At 48.2% G+C, this 21,526-nt stretch overlaps 1 protein-coding gene across 1 annotated transcript in view; it reads right to left on the bottom strand.

Annotated features, from left to right (window-relative positions):
* ANTXR2 (ANTXR cell adhesion molecule 2) overlaps positions 1–20,923 on the bottom strand; it is a 177,750-nt gene extending 156,827 nt beyond the window's left edge. The window contains exons 1-3 of the mRNA XM_048509653.1: positions 20,281–20,923; positions 7,278–7,349; positions 2,646–2,717 (exon numbers count right to left, since the gene is read on the bottom strand). Of these exons, the coding sequence (XP_048365610.1) occupies positions 2,646–2,717; positions 7,278–7,349; positions 20,281–20,462 (326 nt within the window). The 5' untranslated portion in view covers positions 20,463–20,923. The remainder of the gene's footprint in view (positions 1–2,645; positions 2,718–7,277; positions 7,350–20,280) is intronic.
* Positions 20,924–21,526: the final 603 nt, after the last annotated feature.

The raw sequence follows: 21,526 nt of genomic DNA, 5'->3' as shown, positions 1-21,526 counted from the left end.
GGCATGGATCAAATAGACCAGTGATGGCGAACCGATGGCACGGGTGCCAGAGGTGGCACTCGGAGCCCTTTCTGTGGGCACACACACAGAGTTCGTCATGTGAGGGGCGGAAAATCACACCCCCCCCCACACACATCTAGGTTGGCCTGGGCCACTGAGCACGACGTGCGTGCACCGCAGTGAGCAGGGATGACTCGGCTGGCAGGCCTGGTGCCTGTGCTCCGGGTGGCTGCTGCCGAGGTGGGGGGGGGCAGAGGAGCCAGAGATGCTAGAGAGGCACAGAGCGGTGCAGCCAGGACTTGCCCCTGCTCGAGCGGGTGGGGCGGAGGAAGAGAGAGCCAACCGTTTTTTTCTAAACTAAAACCTTAGCATTCAGGTTAAATTGCCGGGTTGGCACTTTGCAATAAATAACTGGGGTTTGGGTTGCAATTTGGGCACTCGGTCTCAAAAAGGTTCGCCATCACTGAAATAGACTCCAAAGTAAACACACACAAAACGAGGAGTTTGTTTGAGAATGAACCAGTTGTAAAGAAAAAAAAACTTGATACAACCTTAGGGCTGTTGTAAAATGGAATTGTTCAGAAGGATGCTTTTATAACGACAACAGGGATGTAGATTGTGGTGCTACAGATTTATTATATGCGTTATCTTTTACCTTACTGAATCTATATATCTAATGCACAATGTGTGCTCCCTATATTTAAATCCGTGGACAGAGGGATGGCAGACAGAGAATGGCTCCTCGAATGTAAACAGAGGAACGCAAGGAGACCACACTACAGACTCCGTCCGCAGCGAAGAGCCACGGGGCACATGTTTCATGCACAATAGGCCACTGAGACACTAACTAATCCTGCCACTGAAGTCTAAGATCTGGTCCCAGATTAGTCTGGGTGGTTTACAACCAGACTTGGGCTTTTCATCTTGGGACTCGTGAAGAAACTGCTACCATTCAGGCATCACAGATGTGAAGCCTCCCTCCACCACATCTGAAGAAAACGAAAATTAACAGATGGTTTCCCCTTCCAGATTGCAGCCAAAGCTGACCGAGTTCTCCTTCTCATAGCAAATACAGATGTCCGTTTCCCCAAATGCCGAAGTTGCACGCACTCTGCTGCCTTTAAGATCCTGCCATGCAGAGAAGGGAATCGGTACTCAGTCCAAAAATCCAGACAAGGGGCTGGATCCAGACTAAGTTTGCTGCCGACAGAAGTACTTTCCATCAGTGGCACAGAAGGGGCTAAGGAAGGGCTAACAAAGGGTTCAATCCCTGGCACCTCCAGTTAAAAGGATCAGGCGATAGGTGATGAAAAGGTCTTTACCTGAACCTTCAAAAGTTGCTGCCAGTCACAGAAGACAGCACTGTCCTAAATGGACCCATGGTCTGATTCACTATAAGGCAGCTGAACGTGTGCCCTGCCTCTTGTCCCCCACTGACTGAGGGGTCACGTGATATCCAAAAGCATACCACCCTGGGGGACATATGGGGTCAAATGTCCCTGGGCTGCAGCCATTTAGTCACGAGGGGGGCGTAAAATCGCCCCTCACACCCCTCCTCCTTCCCCCCGGGTCCAGACACTCACTCCATACACTGGGGCAAAAAAAATTGTTTGGTTGTAGCGGGGGAGGCCGCCCGCCCATACAGAGTGGGGGGCACCGGGCTACATTTTCCCTAGATACGCCTCTGGTCATATCACAATGTTGACGAGCAGACTTTGTTTATGAATGGTTTGCCTTCCCCAATCCTCTCTACTTTTCCCCCAGCAAGCTGGGTACTCATTTTACCATCCCTGGAAGGGTGGAAGTAACCTTGAACCAGCGTGGCTGAAACCAATTTCCATCTGGATTGAACTCAGGCAGAGGCATAGCAAAGGGGGAAAGCGCCTGGTGCACCGGTGCGTCCTCCGCCCCTGCCCCACCCTGGAACATCCCCGCCCTGCCCCAGAATGCCCCCGCCCTGCCTCGGAACGCCCAAGCCACACCCCCGCCACACCCCACTGGGGCGCGCCCGGTGCGTCGCACACCCTCCTGTCCCCTTGGAGCTACGCCTCTGAACTCGGGTCATGAACAGGGCTTTGGCTGCAGTACTGCAGTTTACCACTCTGCGCCCCGGGGCTCTCTGCAGCCCACTAATCTCCCCAAAATGCAGTTCCGGGGTCAGGTGGCCCTCAGGAATGGCGTAGTGGCAAACCCTTGGTCTGCAGGAAGAAGGAATTGGTGAAAATTTTGCCTCTTCTTCCATTAGTGGAAATTTAAATGGATCCAACTCAAGAAACGGAATATATAAATGGTAAGTAAATCGGGCAATGACTATTTTTCTTTGTTTCAAATGAGCTTATGCTACAGGAAGGTTGACTTCACTTAAACGTCAAGATAAATGTTGTAAACGTGGCAGAAGTTTGCAAACAAAGCTGGTCTGTTCTCCCTCACTGGAGGTCTCGAGGGAGAGACTTGGTAGCCTGTTAACTGGGTACGCTCTAAGTTCAGATTTCCAGCATTCAACAGAGGTTTGGAAGGGATGGCCTCTAAGGCCCCCTCTGATACAGCCCAATTCCATATTGTCCCTCAAAAATCACATTTGTTGTTTTGCTACCATCTGATCTAGTCGCGGCTCGACAAGATAAGCAATAATGCACTCTACTTACCTGTCTCCTGTTAATGGCATGATGACCTGCGCTTGGGTGGAAAACACGATGAAAGATAATCGCATCTGGGGGCTGTTAAAGACAGGAAAACATCCATCTCAGACACATAAATCAGACAGTCATACGCAGCATGAACACCCACTTGCGTTTCAGTGGGATCCACGCCAGAGCAAAGATCTCGACAATTTGACCTTTATTACAAAATCCAAGCAAATGCGAAACCGCACAGGAAATGTCTAACTTGCAAAATTGTGCAGTGGCCTTCATATTTCAGGCTACACATGGCCCTGTCCCAAGAGCCAAATCTTTGAAGGAATTAATGCAGTCTGTTTGGTTTCATTCTCTTTACATATACCCAGTGCAGACCAGAGCCAAGGGAAGCGTCCACTCTGACTGGCAGTGCCAGCCCTTATCCGAACCAGCCAAAAAATGCCAGGCACGGACTGTAACGGCACCACACCATCCAGATCTGGATAAAGGAAGCAATTTTAGGGGGGAAAACAGAGTTAGTATACTCTGCCTCACCAAAAGAAGAAACCAAAATTGTAACTTCATTCACTGTCTTTGTTTTAAAATGCTCCATCTCAAAACTAAATTTACAAAAGAGCACACGGAGCATCTCCAGGTAAAGTAACGGAGAACTACATACAGAAATCAAAGAAAAGTTCCTTTTGTCAAAAACAAAAAAGGGAATAAGAGGAAGCAGTGGCTGTATCTACAAATGTGCATATCAGAAAAAGGAAGTCCCCTCCCCATAACCGCACTAGTTATTAGTATGGATGGCTTACTACCAAAGGGACAGAGAAAACACAATGGCTGATTTTTGTTGGCTTGACACATAGAAGAAGAAGAAGAAGAAGAAGAAGAAGAAGAAGAAGAAGAAGAAGAAGAAGAAGAAGAAGAAGAAGAAGAAGAAGAAGAAGAAGAAGAAGAAGAAGAAGAAGAAGAAGAAGAAGAAGAAGAAGAAGAAGAAGAAGAAGAAGATTAGAAGAAGAAGAAGAAGAAGAAAGAAACCAGAAGAAGAAGAAGGAAGAAGAAGAAGAAGAAAGAAGAAGAAGAAGATGCAGAAGGACCAGAGCAGAAGAAGAAGAAGAAGAAGAAGAAGAAGAAGAAGAAGAAGAAGAAGAAGAAGAAGAAGAAGAAGAAGAAGAGGGTTTGGATTTATATCCCCCCTTTCTCTCCTGCAGGAGACTCAAAGGGGCTTACAATCTCCTTGCCCTTCCCCCCTCACAACAAACACCCTGTGAGGTGGGTGGGGCTGAGAGAGCTCTGAGAAGCTGTGACTAGCCCAAGGTCACCCAGCTGGCGTGTGTGGGAGTGTACAGGCTAATCTGAATTCCCCAGATAAGCCTCCACAGCTCAGGCGGCAGAGCTGGGAATCAAACCCGGTTCCTCCAGATTAGATACACGAGCTCTTAACCTCCTACGCCACTGCTGCTCCACATACTTGATCAATGAGCAACCGGAGGTCCTTGCTGGCAGGGACAGAGCGAGGGGGAAGTGCGCCCGGTGTGCGCACACACCACGTGCCCCTCCAAGCCCCCAGAATGCCACACCACGCCCTCGGAATGCCTCCACAAGGGCGCCCACCTGGTGCATCAACCCCCCCCCGTCCCCTTGGTGCTACACCTCTGCTTGCTGGCTACAGACCCCCTTCAGTTTCCTCTCTCCTCCTTGCCCTGCTCTAAACTGAAGAATTATGCTTGTGCTACTTCCTGGAAAAGTCAGGAATAGGACTTGGGATATCCTTCATTCAAAGAACCTGCTCGTGACTGAGTTCTGGGCCTTCCCCTTAACATGCACTGAACTTCAGATGCTAACACGGATTGACACAATCCAGTGCTGAGAGAATTTAAGAGGCTTATAGGGAAGGATTCTTTAAGGATAGGCTTGAAGTAGTTTCTGCAAAAGGTTTGATAAGGAGCATGAAATACCAGACCGCAGCCACAAAGTCTGGGAAACCCACATCAGACAGCTTGATATTCTGTTTAAGATACCAGAATGGCCAAGTGCCCTTCACAAGTTGAGAACCCAGAAGGAATCATAAGAGGGGAAATACTTTTGAAATCTCCCACCATATCTCACCTTCCAAGATCCTACAAGATCTCAAGAGTTAGAAGAAGAAGAAGAAGAAGAAGAAGAAGAAGAAGAAGAAGAAGAAGAAGAAGAAGAAGAAGAAGAAGAAGAAGAAGAAGAAGAAGAAAAGAAAAAGAAAAAGAAGAAGAGGAGGATTTATATCACCCCTTTCTCTCCTATAAGGAGACTCAAAGGGGCTTACAATCTCCTTTCCCTTCCCCCCCACAACAAACACCCTGTGAGGTAGGTAGGCTGAGAGAGCTCCGAAGAACCATGACAAGCCCAAGGTCACCCAGTCGGCATGTGTTGAAGTGCACAGGCTAATCTAGTTCACCAGATAAGCCTCCACAGCTCAAGTGGCAGAGTAGGGGAATCAAACCCGGTTCTCTAGATTATAGTGCACCTGCTCCAAAACACTACACCATGCTGGCTCTCTTAAGTGAGCTAACCTTTCCCCTCATATGATCACCCCAATTCGATTTTATTTTTTAGTTTAAACGAGTCTCAACCTCCTATCTTTCCTGCAGCATATTCTGGCTTTATTAGGCCAGTCTAGGAAAAGGCTTCGTCTTTTGATTAATTTACAGTCCTATTTTTCTGAGTAGCAAAAACCTCTCACATCGCTTGTGGGTTTTGCTCCCTTCGAGCCTTGGGGGGCAGGAGGTCCCTTTATTATAATACCCAGTGATTTTTTTAAAAAAAAAGACCACCGGCAAGATGCGCCATCGTCAGGGGAAGCGCAGAGTGCTCAAAACCCTGACCAAAGTTCAAAGCTCCGAAAGGCACGGAGTGCATGTTCTGCCGCTCCCGCGACCCACAAAATGGGAAACAGATGCACAACTCATAACGGGATGATCTAATTCTTCTAATCAAACCTGCTCTGTGCTTTCGCCATATGCTGCCTTGGACAGCTTTTGTCAAACACGAGGCGGCTTTCTTTTTGTCTCCCTCTGTCGTTTTATTTTATTTTATTTAAAAAAAAGGTAAAATCCTAATCAGCAGTTAAGAACCGGTCAGCAAATAAATGCAGCCACATCGGTTTTCATTTCAGCCAATTCATAAAAAAGGGGGGGGGGAAGGGAGTTTCCTTTTGGCTGCGATAAAAGGATGACCGATCGGATAATTTTGGGATGACATAAACATCTCTTTTGCCAGGAGCTGAAGTGGCCTCATGTGAACTGTCGATTAGGATCTGCTTATCGACTCACAGACAATGCTTCGTGCGTTTTCCTGCAAGGAATAAGTCCGTCCTGGCCAGAGGAAGATGGATTGAAAGCAATAGGTAATTAGGCCTCGCTTGGTCACGTGACTCATCACCAGCTGTCCAAGCTCACAATTGCTTACTGGATCGAGTTTTCCCATAGAAAGCAATTAACCGCCATCATGTCCGCCCGGCCTCTTCTCATACTCTCCATGCTGGGCCTTTCCCCACTTTGGGCTCCCGTTTCGTTTTTAAGATTTCCAAACTGTGACCAATTTATGCAGATCAGGCAATTCTGTATATATTTGATCACATTCGATAATGAACGCTGCACACCGACAAGAGAACTATCAAGGGATTTTCCAGATCGCTGGAGCCCAGTTGAAGCCCGGCTTGTTTCCCAGCTGACGTTTCACCTTCCACCAGGCACGGCCAGCTCACACTTTTGTAAGTTGTTTTTTTTGGCAGATAAAGCATTCAGAAATATGTTTAGACGAGGCACTTATAGACGCATGGAGTGCAGATCTGAACATATATGGCATGCACACAAAAAATAAGCAGATGTATTAGAAGCATGTCTCACTTGGCAAGGCGGAGAAAGATGGGCAGCAAGAAGCAGAGATCAGCGTGGCGGGGTGGTTAAGAGAAGGCGCACTCTAATCTGGAGAACTGGGTTTGATTCCCCCACTCTGCCACTTTATCTGTGGAGGCTTATCAGGTGAACCGTATTAGCTTGTGCGTTCCAGCACATGTCAGCTGGGTGACCTTGGGCTTGTCACAGTTCTTCAGAGCTCCCTCAGCCCCACCCACCTCACAGGGAGTTTGTTGTGGTGGGGGGGGAAGGGAAAGGAGATTGTAAACCCTTTTGAGTCTCCTTACAGGAGAGAAAAGGGGGATATAAATCCAAACTCTTCTTCTGTATTTCCCATTCCTTTGCCTTGTAACGTTTGTGACCGTGGTGGTAAAAAGTAGACCTGACTGGCCAATTTTCAACTGGATGCAACTTGGTCTTCTATCTGGCAGTGTCCAGAGCAGCAGATGCTGGGCCAATGACTCACCACGAGGATGCCCAATCCCTAAGCTATATTTCACGCATTCCAAAAATTAATGAAAAACAAAGAAAGGATTCAGGAAGTGGAAGGAAAAAAACCAGAATGCTTATTAGCAACATGGAGCATTCCAAATGTATTTAGGAAGTGTGATGCTATCGTAAGCATCTTGAATATTAGGCAAAAAAATACACGTGTATAATCTTTCATTTACAGATTCACAGTCTTCACTAGGTACCCACGGGTTTCTTTCACCACCTTCCCCATTCAGCTTAAGATTGGCAGCCACAGGGGAGAACAGCTTACCTCACAAATCTGTCCGTCAGCTTCTTAACAAAGTCGAAGATTTGAGTCCAGTTGTGTCCTACGCTCCCAGATCTGGAAAAACAACAAATCCATCTTCATCAGAGTGCCGAAAGCCAATATACTCTCATGCTAAAATATTTACTCAAAACTGGTCCGTCCTCCACCCCCCACCCACCCCGCTTCATATCCTTTTGGCCTTCATTCTTTCCAAAACATTTGGTTCAGCAACATTGCAATAGCAAAGGCCCTTCCATAAGATTGCATCCCGTGGTAGATTTCAGCTAATGGAAGGGAAGATGGGTCATGTTCACTGACTGGCCTTTCCCACCCTGACCAAGAAAGGCCAGGCTCACCCGATCTCATCAGACCTCTGAAGTTTAGACCCAATACTAAATAACTTCAGGGGCTATCCAGAAAATGTATGTATAAGGAAGTTCCTGGAAGACAAAAATCCAAACTGGTCTAGATTGGGTGCTGTGTGGTTTCCGGGCTGTATGGCCATGTTCTAGCAGCATTCTCTCCTGACGTTTCGCCTGCATCTGTGGCTAGCATCTTCAGAGGATCATAGGAAAGCACACTTACTATGTTCTCTAACCTTTCTTCTATGCTGCAGAGACACAGGTACTATCCCATCATTTCTTGCAGCCAAAAGGACTTTCAAAACACCACAGGCTCACCGCATCTATAACCGCCTAGAACGTATACTTGTACGTGAGAGAATCCACACGACCCACAAAGAACTTGCAAACTTAGACAGGGAGTTATTATTCCTTCATATCAATACCAGCCAAAAGATGAGTGCACAAGACTGGGATAAAATTGACAACTTCACCTACAGCAAAATGGAGAAAGACATGGCTTACCACACTAAAAGGCAGAAACAACCCAAGTGATTCCGGCCGTGAAAGCCTTCGACAATACATTGGTCTAGATTGGTTGCCAAATTTTGTACATTTGTTATAAAGAAACGCAGACCAGTGAGCAGGCAACTGATATTGTATTAGAGATACAGATATATTAATATAGGGCTCACAATCATTATTAATTACTAATATTATTACTATTATTATTTTAATCTAGGATTGAACAAATGGGAGTGCAGATAGGCTGAAAGACAATAAGTAGGCAAGCCCACGCATATATGAATAATTTTAACTTGAGTGACTCATTTTAACGCTAAGTTATGGAATGGATTAATTTTAACGCTAAGTTATAGATCGGATTTATTTTAACGCTAAGTTATGGACTGGATGTATTTTAACGCTAAGTTACCGTATGTATGGGACAAGCGAAACAAATTTGGCCTCAGTGTTGATTTTAGGGTAGTTTATATATTACAATTACACTGGGAATTACAAGGTTGAGAGTGTGTATAGAATTTGTTGATCCTTGACTGTAATTTGCTGTATAGAATTTGTCGGTCCCTGACTGTAAATTGCTGGTCTTTGACTGTAATAAAATGGAATAAATAAATTAGGAATAAATTAGATCTCTGAAGTTATGTGAGATTGTCCTTGGTTGGTACTTGGATGGGAGACCATCAAGGAAATCTAAGACTGCTATTTAGAGGCAAGCAGTGGCAATCCACCTCAATTTGTTTCTTGCCTTGAAAAACCTACAGGGTCGCCATAAGTCGGCTGAGACTGGATATCCTCTGTTCCACAGGACGAGGATAGTTGGGCCATTTGAGGTGCGGCAGTTGAGACAACTGTATGCTTCCGCATTAGAATATAGTCCCGAACGGTTATGAGAATCATCATTCAATCTTAAGCACTGCCTTTCTCAAAACCATTGTTTTGTGCTTTATTGATCATGGTACTTTGACACAAGAGCTTTTGTGTCAAAAATGTGTTTTTACTTTGGATGTGGGGAGAAAAGCTAGGTGAGCACTAGGACCCAGGCGGAGAATTCTACAACAAGGAAGGTCCGGCATGCTTTGTTCTGTGGTGGAGGAATGTGCAGTCCTACTATCACCTTTCTGTGGAACAGAGTATTGAACTTCCTACCGCCACTGCAGATCTCCTATTTGCCCCTTATGCTGTTTCCCAGGAGAAGCATGCGTAGCTTCAAAAGGAGGAAGACGAGGAAGTCCACTCTGTTAACAGAAATGCTTTCCATGGGCAGAGATTTAACACAGGATCCAGGCCGCAACCTTTCCTAACAGCAGCTCAAAACAAAGGATGAGCATTTGTTTCCAGCCTTATCAAGAACGAACTGGAAAAAGCTCCATTTGTTACAGTAGCAAAAATATGTGCTTTCCCTTTCCCAGAGTTTGGCCTTTTATCGGCTATACAAGTGGGACCCTCTGCCGCTCTCCGTTTGGAACTTGGCAGGCGGGATCCCTTGGGCAAAGGGCTTCAGCCCTGAAAATGTCATCCAAGTTGGATGGAAAACACAAATGTAGCAGCTGGAAATGCGGCTCCCTGTCGAAACCCGTGGAAACAAAGATGAACATAATAACGACAACAAACACGATTTGTGACTAGCACTAAGACACTCGGGTTCTAATCCCCAATCTGCCATGGAAACGCGTCGGGTGTCCCTCGGTCAGATGGTCCCTGTCTTGGCTGAACCCACTTCATAGGACTGCTGGCAGCTGTGAGGGGAAAACAGAAGCGAAGAGAACTGGTCTCCCGCTGCAAAGAAAACTAGGGTACAGATGCCTAAATAAATATAAGATTGACATCCCTAAATAGTATAGATCAGCATCATAGAATCATAGGCCTTTTAAAAATGACGTCGATTTCCTCCGGCGTGGACCTTTTCAGCACGTAGATTGTGTTCCCTGGCTTCCCCACTGCCGCGGGGTCATCAAAAGGCGCCGTTTCAGCAGCGCCAGAAATGACGCGCGCTGAGGGGGCGCAAGAGCAGCAGAGTCGGGGCGGCTGCGTTGTCGCCGCCCCTGTAGTGGGGCGTGCCGCTGGACCCCACGCTACTTGGCAAGAGTAGCGCGCAGCAAACGGTGAGTGGGGAAAGGCCCATTGAGTTGCAAGAGACCGCAAGGGCCATCAAGTCCAACCCCCTGCAATGAAGGAACAGACAACCAAAGCACTCCCAACATATGTTCATCCAGCCTTTGTTTCAAAACCTCCAAAGAAGGAGGCTCCACCAATCTCCGAGGCAGTGAATTCCATTGTTGAAAAGCTCTGATGGTCAGAAAGTTCTTCCTAATGTTTAGGTGGAATCTCTTTTCCTGCACCTTGAATCCTGCACCTTGAATCCTGCACCTAAACACCCCCAGCTCCCTAAATCTCTCTTCATAAAGCATGGACTCCAGACCTTTAACCATTTTTGTTGCCCTCCTCTGAACCTGTTCCAGATTGTCAATATCCTTCTTGAATTGCAGTGCCTAGAATTGTACACAACTGTACACAAAGTATTCATGTCCAGGAATACTGTTTACTAATAAATACTAACAAACAAGCAGCTGGGCAGCACAATTCACAGGGCTCGGTGGCCGGGACTGCTACTGCGCCACCTCCAGGGGACTTTCAGGCAGCAGCTCAATTGACTGAACTAACATCTTCCTGTGAGACAGAGTATAGTGGGAGCCACCACAAATGCTGGGAGTTTCCAAGCCAACCATCCTCCTAAGAGGAGACAACTAGTTTTGGATGGCTGCTCCTGCAAACCCAAAGGAGATGGGTTCTTCTAAAGGATCTCCTGCTCCCATAAGGTGGAGTAAAGTCATAACTGGCTGTTTTGCTTTCAGGAAGAACACATGGACAGGCACCCTGGTGCCCACAAGTGGGCAAATGTTTTATCAAGGACACTCATCTAGGAGACGTGCAAAGTAGGAAGGTGGCCTTCCAATAGAGGGGGTGGAATTAGGCCGTTTTTATTCTCTAAAGTAGTTTTTACTTCTTCGTAAACTACCCAGAGCTGTGGGAAAAGAAGCGCATAAACATTTTAAATATACCACAAGGACAGTGGAACTATTTCTGGTTGCCTTGACTTTTGGAAACTCTAGTGTGCTTATATGGTGAACAGAGTCCTAGAAGTTAGAATCCCATGTTTATCACAATTCAGTTATGCAGCTGAATAGAGCACATGGCCTCAGTAAGTTCCCTACATGTTAACCCACAAGCCACTTAACCTCTAGGCTTCTGTTTATTTACCACGAACACAAGTCGCTCAGCACCACAAACCACAACGGCCTCTTGTAGCCTCATTCACTCATTTCACACCCTGTTGTCCACAGGTCAGTGACAAACACATAGCGTGGCACACAAAATAACAGTGACACCCCTGCGTCCTGCATCTTCTCTCTCTTTTTCACAGAAACAGTCATGCCTCCCAGCTATGCTTTAGCAGAGGTTTCAGCTGCTTGTTGAGGCCTTGTTCACACACGGAAGAGACTGAAGATGTAGAACAGACTGCTCTTCTTGAGCGGTCATAGGAAGAACTTCCTGTCAGTTGGGGCTGTCTGACAGTGGAATACGCTGCCTTGGAGTGCGGTGGAGTCTCCATCTTTGGAGGTTTTTAAACAGAGGCTGTTCCTGCATGGCCTAGGATTTGGACTGGGTGGCCTTTGTGGTCTCTTCCAGCTCTATGATTCTATGATGTCATCCACAGCAGCCAATCAGATGCCCCCGGAAACACGATAAGCAAGGCACTAGAGCACCCAGCAAATTGCTTTCTACAAAATCAGACCATTGGTCAGTCAAGGTCAGAATCATCAAGTTCAACCTCTGGCAATGCAGGAACACACAATCAAAGCACTCCTGACAGATGGCCATCCAGCCTCTCTTTAAAAACCTCCCAAGAAGGAGACTTCACCACACTCCGAGGTAGTGCATGACATTGTTGAACAGCCCTTACTTACAGGAAGTTATTCCTAATGTTTAGGTGGAATCTCTTTTCCTTCACCCTGAACCCATTACTCCTGGTCCTAGTCTCTGGAGCCGCAGAAAACAAACTTGCTCCCTCTACTCTGTCTACTCTAACTGGCAATGACTCTCCCAGATGTCAAGTAGTGGCCTTAGATATCACTTAGACATCATCTTAGGTAACTGGGTCATGACAGGGATTGAACAGGGACTATCTGCTTGCAAAACAGATGATCTACCAAGAAGCTCCAGATGCCCCATAGAAGAAGAAGAGCTTGGATTTATATCCCCCCTTTCTCTCCTGCAGGAGACTCAAAGGGGCTTACAATCTCCTTGCCCTTCCCCCCTCACAACAAACACCCTGTGAGGTAGGTGGGGCTGAGAGAGCTCCGAGAAGCTGTGACTAGCCCAAGGTCACCCTGCTGGCGTGTGTGGGAGTGCACAGGCTAATCTGAATTCCCCAGATAAGCCTCCACAGCTCAGGCGCCAGAGCTGGGAATCAAACCCGGTTCCTCCAGATTAGATACACGAGCTCTTAACCTCCTACGCCACTGCTGCTCCTAAGACTGGCCAATGCCTCTGAATACACAGTCACAAGAACTCAATGGAATCTTACAGCCATTGAGGGGCCCATCTGCCCTGACTCTGTGTAACGCCTTGTAAAATTTAACTAAACAATTGTCTGTCAACACTGCAGCACAACAACAGTGCCCTGTCTAGTACACACATTAGTTAAATGCATGCCCTAGAACCGTGACGGCGAACCTTTTCGGCTTGGCACAGCAAAAATTTGGAAACCGCCTAACAACTTTTCTGGGTTGCCGCCCCCCTCCCATGAACAAAAGAAGAATTCTTTACTTATGCATATATATTTTTTAAAAAATACAGTCCGATCATGTCTGGTGCTGTGTATTATGTAAAGAAACGTCAAATAATTACAAAAATGACTCAAACTCCAATGGGGAGAATAGCGGTTGGTTGCTGGGTGTTGATGAATGCTGGCATGTCGCCCAAAACGCCGTGGCATGTCACCTTTGACACATGGCCGTAGGTTCACTGTCAGTGGACTAGAATCTACCACACAATCTCCTGCAACGCACGAGAATTCCAAAGGTGACCTACCAGTGTGGCCAAGGACCATGGCCTTACATGGCAAAGCACCTATTTTGTACATAAAAGGTCCCAGGAACTCTTCCGGGCATCTCCAGTTATAATTATATCATAGGTGTTGTGACAGATCTTCTCTGCCCAAGACCCTGGACAGCGGCCATCAGTCAGAGAAGACATTAATGTTGGACCAACGAACAAAAATTGTCCTGCCTTTTTAAAAAAAAATCTTTTCAGCCTCTCTGTGACAACATGGATTTTTGCCCCAGGGAGACAAGGTGCAGGAAAAGAGATTCCACCTAAACATTAGGAAGAACTTTCTGTCAGGGCTATTTGACAGTGGAATTCACTGCTTCGGAGATTGGTGGAATCTTTTTCTTTGGAGGTTTTTTTAAACAGAGGCTGGATGAACATATGTCAGGAGCGCTTTGATTGTGTATTCCTGCATGGCTGGGGTTGGACTTGATGGCCCCTGGGGTCTCTTCCAACTTTATGACTTTGTGGTTCTCAATGGGATGTTATTTACTTCCATGTTGTTAATAGTTTTAACTGCCCATTTCCACACATTACGCTTCTACTAAAGAAGCAGAATTTTTGTTGTTCTCCAGGTGGTTGGCAACTCAAACATGTCCACTAGTATCTTAAACTGCAGAAAGGTTGAAACAACTAGCCCCAAAACCAGAGGTGGGATCCAGCAGGTTCTCACAGGTTCCTGAGAGTAGTTTACTAATTATTTGTGTGTGCCGAGAAGGGGTTACTAATTGGTGATTTTGCCACGTGATTTTTGCCTTAGTTACGCCCCTCCTTTCAGCAGTAGTGCGCAGAACTTGAAGCAGTCTAGCAGGAGGTGCACTGGCGTGCGTGGCAGGCTGTGCCTGCGTGCATTTGTTTCCCGTCCAAGGATCGGCGCAGCAGCTGTGTCCTTGCCACAGCCCCGCCCAGGAATGCCCCGCCCCCGGAATGCCCGGCCATGCCCCCATCATGCCCCGCCCAGCCCCATTGGCGCTATGCCACAGTTTGAATCCCACCACCATGGGAACCTGTTACTAAAATTTTTGGATCCCACCACTGCCCAAAACTCTTCCTCTGTACGGTTTTCAGCAGAAGCCAAGTGTGTTTAGGACTACTTCTTGGCAATTAAAATTACCCAAATGGGCTCTTACAGGGAAAAATAATTCCCGGGGGAGCACTAAATATTTACTGGGCATCAAATGTGGGTGCTTCTTCTACAAATAGATAATCACCCTCAAGTGCTGAAAGAAACATAGGCCTCATGTACCAACCGTCTAAACCCAAAGAGTAGTCTCTGGCTTAAAAAAAGAATCAAATTATCTGTTTGGTATCATGCAAAAGCTCTGTGGGAAGGCCGGAAAAGACAAATTTACCCTGAGAGCCAGCGTGGTGTAGTGGTTAAGAGCAGGTGCACTCTAATCTGGAGAACAGGGTTTGATTCCCTGCTCTGCCACTTGAGCTGTGGAGGCTTATCTGGTGAACTAGATTAGCTTGTGCACTCCAACACATGCCAGCTGGGTGACCTTGGGCTAGTCACAGCTCTTCAGAGCTTCCCTCAGCCCCGTCCACCTCTCAGGTTCTTTGTTGGGGGGGGGGGAGGAGTTTGTAAGCCCCTTTGAGCCTTCCTGCAGGAGAGAAAGGGGAGATATAAATCCAATTCTTCTTCTTAACCCACAAGAAATGCAAACCAGTGTTCCTTCTAAGCCACACGGCTGTGCAGGCACTGTATTGGTGCCGTGCAGTTTGGGCAGCCACAGACAGGAGGCGGTCTCGCAGGCGGCTCAGTTCCGTGCACCAGTAGGGAACTTCCGCGCAGTTCCCTACTGGTGTTAAGAGGGATCACTGATGAAAACAGAAGCTCCCTGGAGGACTGTGGAACAATCTCTGTTTCCCAGCCTTACCTACCTTGCAGGGTTGTTAGGAGGATAAAATGAAAGAGGGAGAGAACAGCATATGCTTCCCTGAGATCCTTAAAGTACTAAATTAACGTCAATACTAAATAACCAAATGTTAATACTAAATAACTGAAAAACAAGGCCCCTCTAGAGCAGCATAGGGGCTGGCAGCCTGAAGGTTACTCTTGAGTAGACAAGCAGGCAGAGATTTCTACGTTGCAATGGGAGAAACTCCTTTAAGTCAGCCAACAAATCCCTCGTAGGGATTCCATCAGCCCGCCAAGAGCAGCCTGGCTCCAGCGAGGCCTCATTCCTTCACTGTGATGGCCCCCTACACTTTGGAACGACCTTCTGGAAGAGGCCCAGATGGCTTTTTCCCTCCCGCCACTCCAGAGAACACAAAAATCCACTTTTACAAAGGGGACTTGCCTTTAAAAAAATGTTGATTAGGAAATTTGCTGGGAGCCCTTTTCACCATTCTTTCTCTGTCCTTTCTCTGTTGTGGTTTCATTCTTGGACCACTGCAAGACTTTTGGGACTATTCTGGAGAAGCTGGGCATGCATTTTTCCAATGCACAAATGGCCCTTTGAAATGCATGCAGCAAGAAAGGGTTTGCCGTTCCCAGTTGTCCATTCGTCAACGAAACTGACCATATGATTGGGGTTGGGACCAGAGGTATGATCCAGCAGGTTCTCACAGGTTCCCGAGAGTAGGTTACTAATTATTTGTGTGTGCCGAGAGGGGGTTACTAATTGGTGATTTTGCCACGTGATTTTTGCCTTAGTTACGCCCCTCCTCTCAGCAGTAGCACGCAGAACATGAAGCAGTCTAGCAGGAGGTGCACCAGCGTGTGTGGCAGCCTGCGCCTGCGTGCATTCGTTTCCTGCCCAAGGACCGGCACAGCGGCTGCGTCCTTGCCACAGACCCGCCCATGTGGAGAATGCCCCGCCCCCGGAATGCCCGGCCACGCCCCCGGCGTGCCTCGCCCAGCCCCATTGGCGCTATGCCACAGTTTGAATCCCACCACCTTGGGAACCTGTTACTAAAATTTTTGGATCCCACCACTGGTTGGGACCCTAGAGAAAGAGGGGAAGGACACCTGCATTTGCACAGGTTGGGACAGCAACGCCTACTTTACACTGAACTGGTAATTTCTGCAAGGGCTGTACCAGTTGTGAGCATCCCTCCATGTAATAGCATAAGAGGAAGAGGAGGAGTTTGGATTTATATCCCCCCTTTTCTCTCCTGTAAGGAGACTCAAGAGGGCATACAATCTCCTTTCCCTTCCCCCCTCACAACAAACACCCTGTGAGGTGGGTGGGGCTGAGAGAGCTCCGAGAAGCTGTGACTAGCCCAAGGTCACCCAGCTGGCGTGTGTGGGAGTGTACAGGCTAATCTGAATTCCCCAGAGAAGCCTCCACAGCTCAAGCAGCAGAGCTGGGAATCAAACCTGGTTCCTCCAGATTAGAGCGCACCTGATCTTAACCACTACGCCATGGCTGGATCAGATCAGCGTTCTCTCCAAAATCCTCTCTCACACAATGGATAACCAATTCCTCTGGAAACCCAACCAGAATCAGAGGCTGGAGCCTTCACCTGGTGTTGCTCCTGGCACTCATACTCTGACATGTATTACTTATCACGGCTAGTAGCCCCTAACAGACCAAGATCCTCCATGAATTTGCTCAATCCCCCTTTAAAGCCGTCTATGCCTCCGCAAGTCAACATCCCCTGGCAGCGAATTCTAGAGAAGCAAAGCACTGCCAAAGTCACAGCCAATAAGAACATAAGAACTAGCCAGCTGGATCAGACCAGAGTCCACCTAGTCCAGCACTCTGCTACTTGCAGTGGCCCACCAGGTGCCTTTGGGAGCTCACATGCAGGAGGTGAAAGCAATGGCCTTCTGCTGCTGCTGCTCCCGAGCACCTGATCTGCTAAGGCATTTGCAATCTGAGATCAAGGAGGATCAAGATTGGTAGCCATAGATTGACTTCTCCTCCATAAATCTGTCCAAGCCCTTTTTAAAGCTATCCAGGTTAGTGGCCATCACCCCCTCCTGTGGCAGCATATTCCAAACACCAATCACACGTTACGTGAAGAAGTGTTTCCTTTTATTAGTCCTAATTCTTCCCCTCAGCATTTTCAATGAATGCCCCCTGGTTCTAGTATTGTGAGAATTCCCAGGACAATCTATTGGGTTCCCAAGGCAAGTAACGAACAGAGGTGGTTTGCCATGGCCTTCCTCTGAATAGAACAGCTGGATTCCTTGGTGATCTCCCATCCATGTGCTAACCAGGGTTAACCCTACTTAGCTTCCAAGGTCTGAGCAGATGAGGTCAGTCTGGGCCATCCAAGTCCAGGCACTGTACACACATATCCAAATGTTTGTTTTGTTTTTTGGGGGAAATTTACATCAAGCAAAATTGGGTGGCAGATATAGTGGAGTCACTTGGTGGGCAACATAGTGAAAGAAGAGTAATTTGGCTTAGATGCATAGAATCACAGAGTTGGAAGAGAAGCCAAGGGCCATCAAGTCCAACCCTCTGCCATGCAGGAACATACCATCAAAGCACTCCTGACAGATGGCCATCCAGTCTCTCTTTAAGACTCCACCACACTCCGAGGCAGTGCATTCCACTGTCGAACAGCCCTTACTGTCAGGAAGTTATTCCTAATGTTTAGGTGGAATCTCTTCTCCCTCACCTTGAACCCATGACTCCTGGTCCTAGTCTCTAGAGCAGCAGAAAACAAGTTTGCCCCCTCACCAACATCACATCCCTCCAAATATCTAAACCTGGCTATCATGTCACCTCTTATCCTCCTCTTCACCAAACGAAACATCCCCAGCTCCCTAAGTCTCTCCTCGTAGGGCATGGATTCCAGACCTTTGACCATTTTGGTTGCCCTCCTCTGGACTCGTTCCAGCTTGTCAATATCCTTCTTGAATTGCGTTGCCCAGAACTGGGACACAAAAGCATGAATTGCTTTCAGAACGTTTTGCTCTGTCTGTGCAGACACAGCCCACCTGGCTGACCACCACGGTCCAAAACGCCAACTATGCACACAAGTGAAGAAACTGTATCCATCAGTGACTGACACACCTTGAGGTGTATACAGGGGCAGGGCATGAATTGGCGGCTGCTCTTCACTCAGACATTTATCCCCAGGCTCTGAATTACTCAGGCACACTTAACAGGCAGGAAAGTATACGTGCAATACCAGGTACTCTAAATTAAATACTGCTCTAGGATCATACATTTGCATGAAAAATCTGCACTGTTCAAGAACACCCTTCCTGTGATCTTTCCTGGTATCCAATTTTGTGAGATTCCAATCCTGGGCAGCATTTATTCCAGGTTATTATTATTATTATTCCAAAACCAAAAAAAACAATCTTAAGATGCGTGCAAAAAGGAAATGAATGCATCCTTGATACTTTACCAGAAGATCAAATATACTTGATAAATGTTCAAAGAACAGTACCCACAGAAGCTTAAGAAAGTGACTACGAACAAGGGGGATATCCAAACAAACCACAGACACTGCAAACATTCTTGATTTCTTCTTTAGATGCTCCGCAAGTCAACGAACTCATATATTTATGCAAATCCAGACACCATTTAACCCACGTTTTGTTATCTCCTTTAGAAGAAGAAGAAGAGTTTGGATTTATATCCCCCTTTCTCTCCTGCAGGAGACTCAAAGGGGCTGACAATCTCCTTTCCCTTCCCCCCTCACAACAAACACCCTGTGAGGTAGGTGGGGCTGAGAGAGCTCCGAGAAGCTGTGACTAGCCCAAGGTCATCTAGCTGGCGTGTGTGGGAGTGTACAGGCTAATCTGAATTCCCCAGATAAGCCTCCACAGCTCAGGTGGCAGAGCGGGGAATCAAACCCGGTTCCTCCAGATTAGGTACACGAGCTCTTAACCTCCTACGCCACTGCTGCTCCTTTAAAACGTTTCAGTATTTGACAGCCCAAGAGGATCCCAGTGCATGTTTATGGGTGGGTGGCGTTCAAGAACTCATCTGTACTTTTTGGGCTTTGAGTTCGAAACCGGCAGTTATTGTTAGTCAAACCAGAATGAAAGGGTGCAGCCGTGCACAGGACCGTCGACAACTATGCCTAGAATGCAAACTTCAGTTAAAAACGAACCCAGTAGTCCAGCTGACTAGTTTTATGCACAGTTTCATACGTGCCTGAATCCTTGGGGCTCTGCACTCTTGCCAGGGGTGCAAAACATCCAGATCACCTAGGGTCACTAATCCACAGTGAGCCATTTTGAGCAGAGGCCCAGATGTGACCAGCAGGGGCAGTTGTTTGTCCAAAACACAGACACACACAAATACACACTCAGTCCAAGATCAGTTGAGATTGCTTTCAACCTCAGTACACACTAAGAAACAACCTTGCTCTATCGAACTTGAATCCTACACACTAGACAATGTATCAGGCTTGCAAATAACCCACAACCACTGGATTGGTGGTGACCAAGAGTCCCGTCCCGGAAGTTTTGAACATTGGGAGGAACACCGCCTCCTGGTCCCTGGCCGCTCCTCTGCCTTAAAATCAGTTACAGACATGTGGCAACAGCATGGCTTGCAGAATGCAAACGGCTAGTCACTTCGGGGACGCTGTTTGCAGAGCTGCATTCAACACCGCGGGTGGGATCGCGGCTACCTGTGACCAAGTCCCACTTGTCGCATTTGTCCCTTCAATCTCCCTGCCTTGGGGGGAAGAGGGGGACGGGGGTGCCTTCGGGACAAGCTCAGCCCCCCAACCCTTCGACCCGGATTGCTGTGCCAAAAGAAGGCGTCGTCCCGGGGCACGCACAAGGGAGCACTTCCTTCTTCGGCGTGCGATCTGGGAGTGAGCAGATCGGGGCCGGGCGAGGGGCGCACACACACACACCCACACCCCCAGAAATCTCTCTGGCCTGAGGTTTTGAGGGGCAGCCTCAAAACTGCCCCTCAAACGACCCTCTGGAAATGTTACCGGGGGGAGGGGGGGAGGAGTTGCAAAGAGAGCTCTTTGCAGAATTGCAGAATCTGTCCTTCTGCTGACCCCATTGGGCGAGGGGGGAGCAAAAACCGCCATGCAACACACACACACACCCCTAACTCCCAACTCTTCTCCCCCTGCCCCCCGCCCCCCTCACTCACCTGTCCAGGACGAAATACAGGTCGAAAGCGCCGTGGCACGAAGGCTGCTCCTGGGCGACAGCGGCAGGAGGCGCGGGCAGCACCAGCAGCAGCACCAGCAGCAAACAGCCCAGCGCCGCCCTGCTGCTCGGGCCCGTCCGAGGGGGCATCCCGGCTGGCACGCCTGGCAGGGGCCCCTCCATGCCTCGCCCGCCTGCAGCCCAACGCGGGAGGGAGGGCGCGAGCAGAGGACAAAGGCCGGCTGGCTGCAAACGCGGGCCCGGCAGGGAGCCCCGACCGGAGGCGTGCCCGGGATCGAACTGCTCTCTCTCCCGCGCTCTCGCTCTCTCTCTCTCTCTCTCTCTCTCCCGGCCGCCCTCTCCGCAGCCTCCCCGCCTGCGCGCTTTAGCGGCTTCCTCCTTGCAGCAAAAGCAAAGTCTCCGACGGCACCCCCAGCTGCAGACGGGCCCCCGGACGGCTGGGCTCCGCGCGAAAAGAAACCGAGCCGGGGGGGGGGGGGGGAACGCGCGCGCTGCTGCTGAGCTGCTGCTTTTTCTTCCTCTTCTTCTTCTTCCTCCTCCTCCTTCCTCTCCTCTTCCCCGGTCTTTGGCTGCTCCCCCTTTTTCCCTTGACCTTTTATGGCGCGAGGCTGCCGTTGCATCTTCCCGGGATGAGCGCGGGAGGCGGGGACATCTCGCAAGGGGGTTATTGACAAGGCGATCTGGGCTTTGCCAGGGGGCGGTGGGGGTGGCCGGTCGTCCCATGGTGGGGGGTGGGGCGGGGGTTAAAAGCAGTCAGAAAACGCAGAGATCCCTTTCTTTCAGACTTTTCATGCCCTGGTCTCTGTTTTTAAAAGCACCCAAAGTCGGTTAAAGAAAAGAGGCTCCAAGGGAAAAGGCGATTAAAAGTCAGCAACATAAAAATCAGCAGCAGCGGAAGACGAAGGAGTCAATGGCCCCTTCCGCACACGCAAAATAATGCGTTTTCAAACCACTTTCACAACTGTTTGCCAGTGGATTTTGCTATTCCGCACAGCTTCAAAGAGCACTGAAAGCGGTTTGAAAGTGCATTATTCTGCACATGCGGAAGGAGCCAAAAATAGAATTAAAAAGTGGTCCATAAAAAGTTATGTAGACAACGATGCTACGATAACCCTTACTTTAGGGGATTGCAGTTTATACATTACCTCTTTTCTATATGCTCTTGCTAATTTTAAACGTTTTATAATAACCGTCGCTGTTCTGCAATTTTGCAAATGGACCTAAAC

Source organism: Sphaerodactylus townsendi, linkage group LG10 (genome assembly GCF_021028975.2).
Source record: "Sphaerodactylus townsendi isolate TG3544 linkage group LG10, MPM_Stown_v2.3, whole genome shotgun sequence".
NCBI lineage: Eukaryota > Metazoa > Chordata > Lepidosauria > Squamata > Sphaerodactylidae > Sphaerodactylus > Sphaerodactylus townsendi.
Note: the sequence above shows the minus strand (reverse complement) of the source record. Positions and strands in the feature narration are given on the sequence as shown.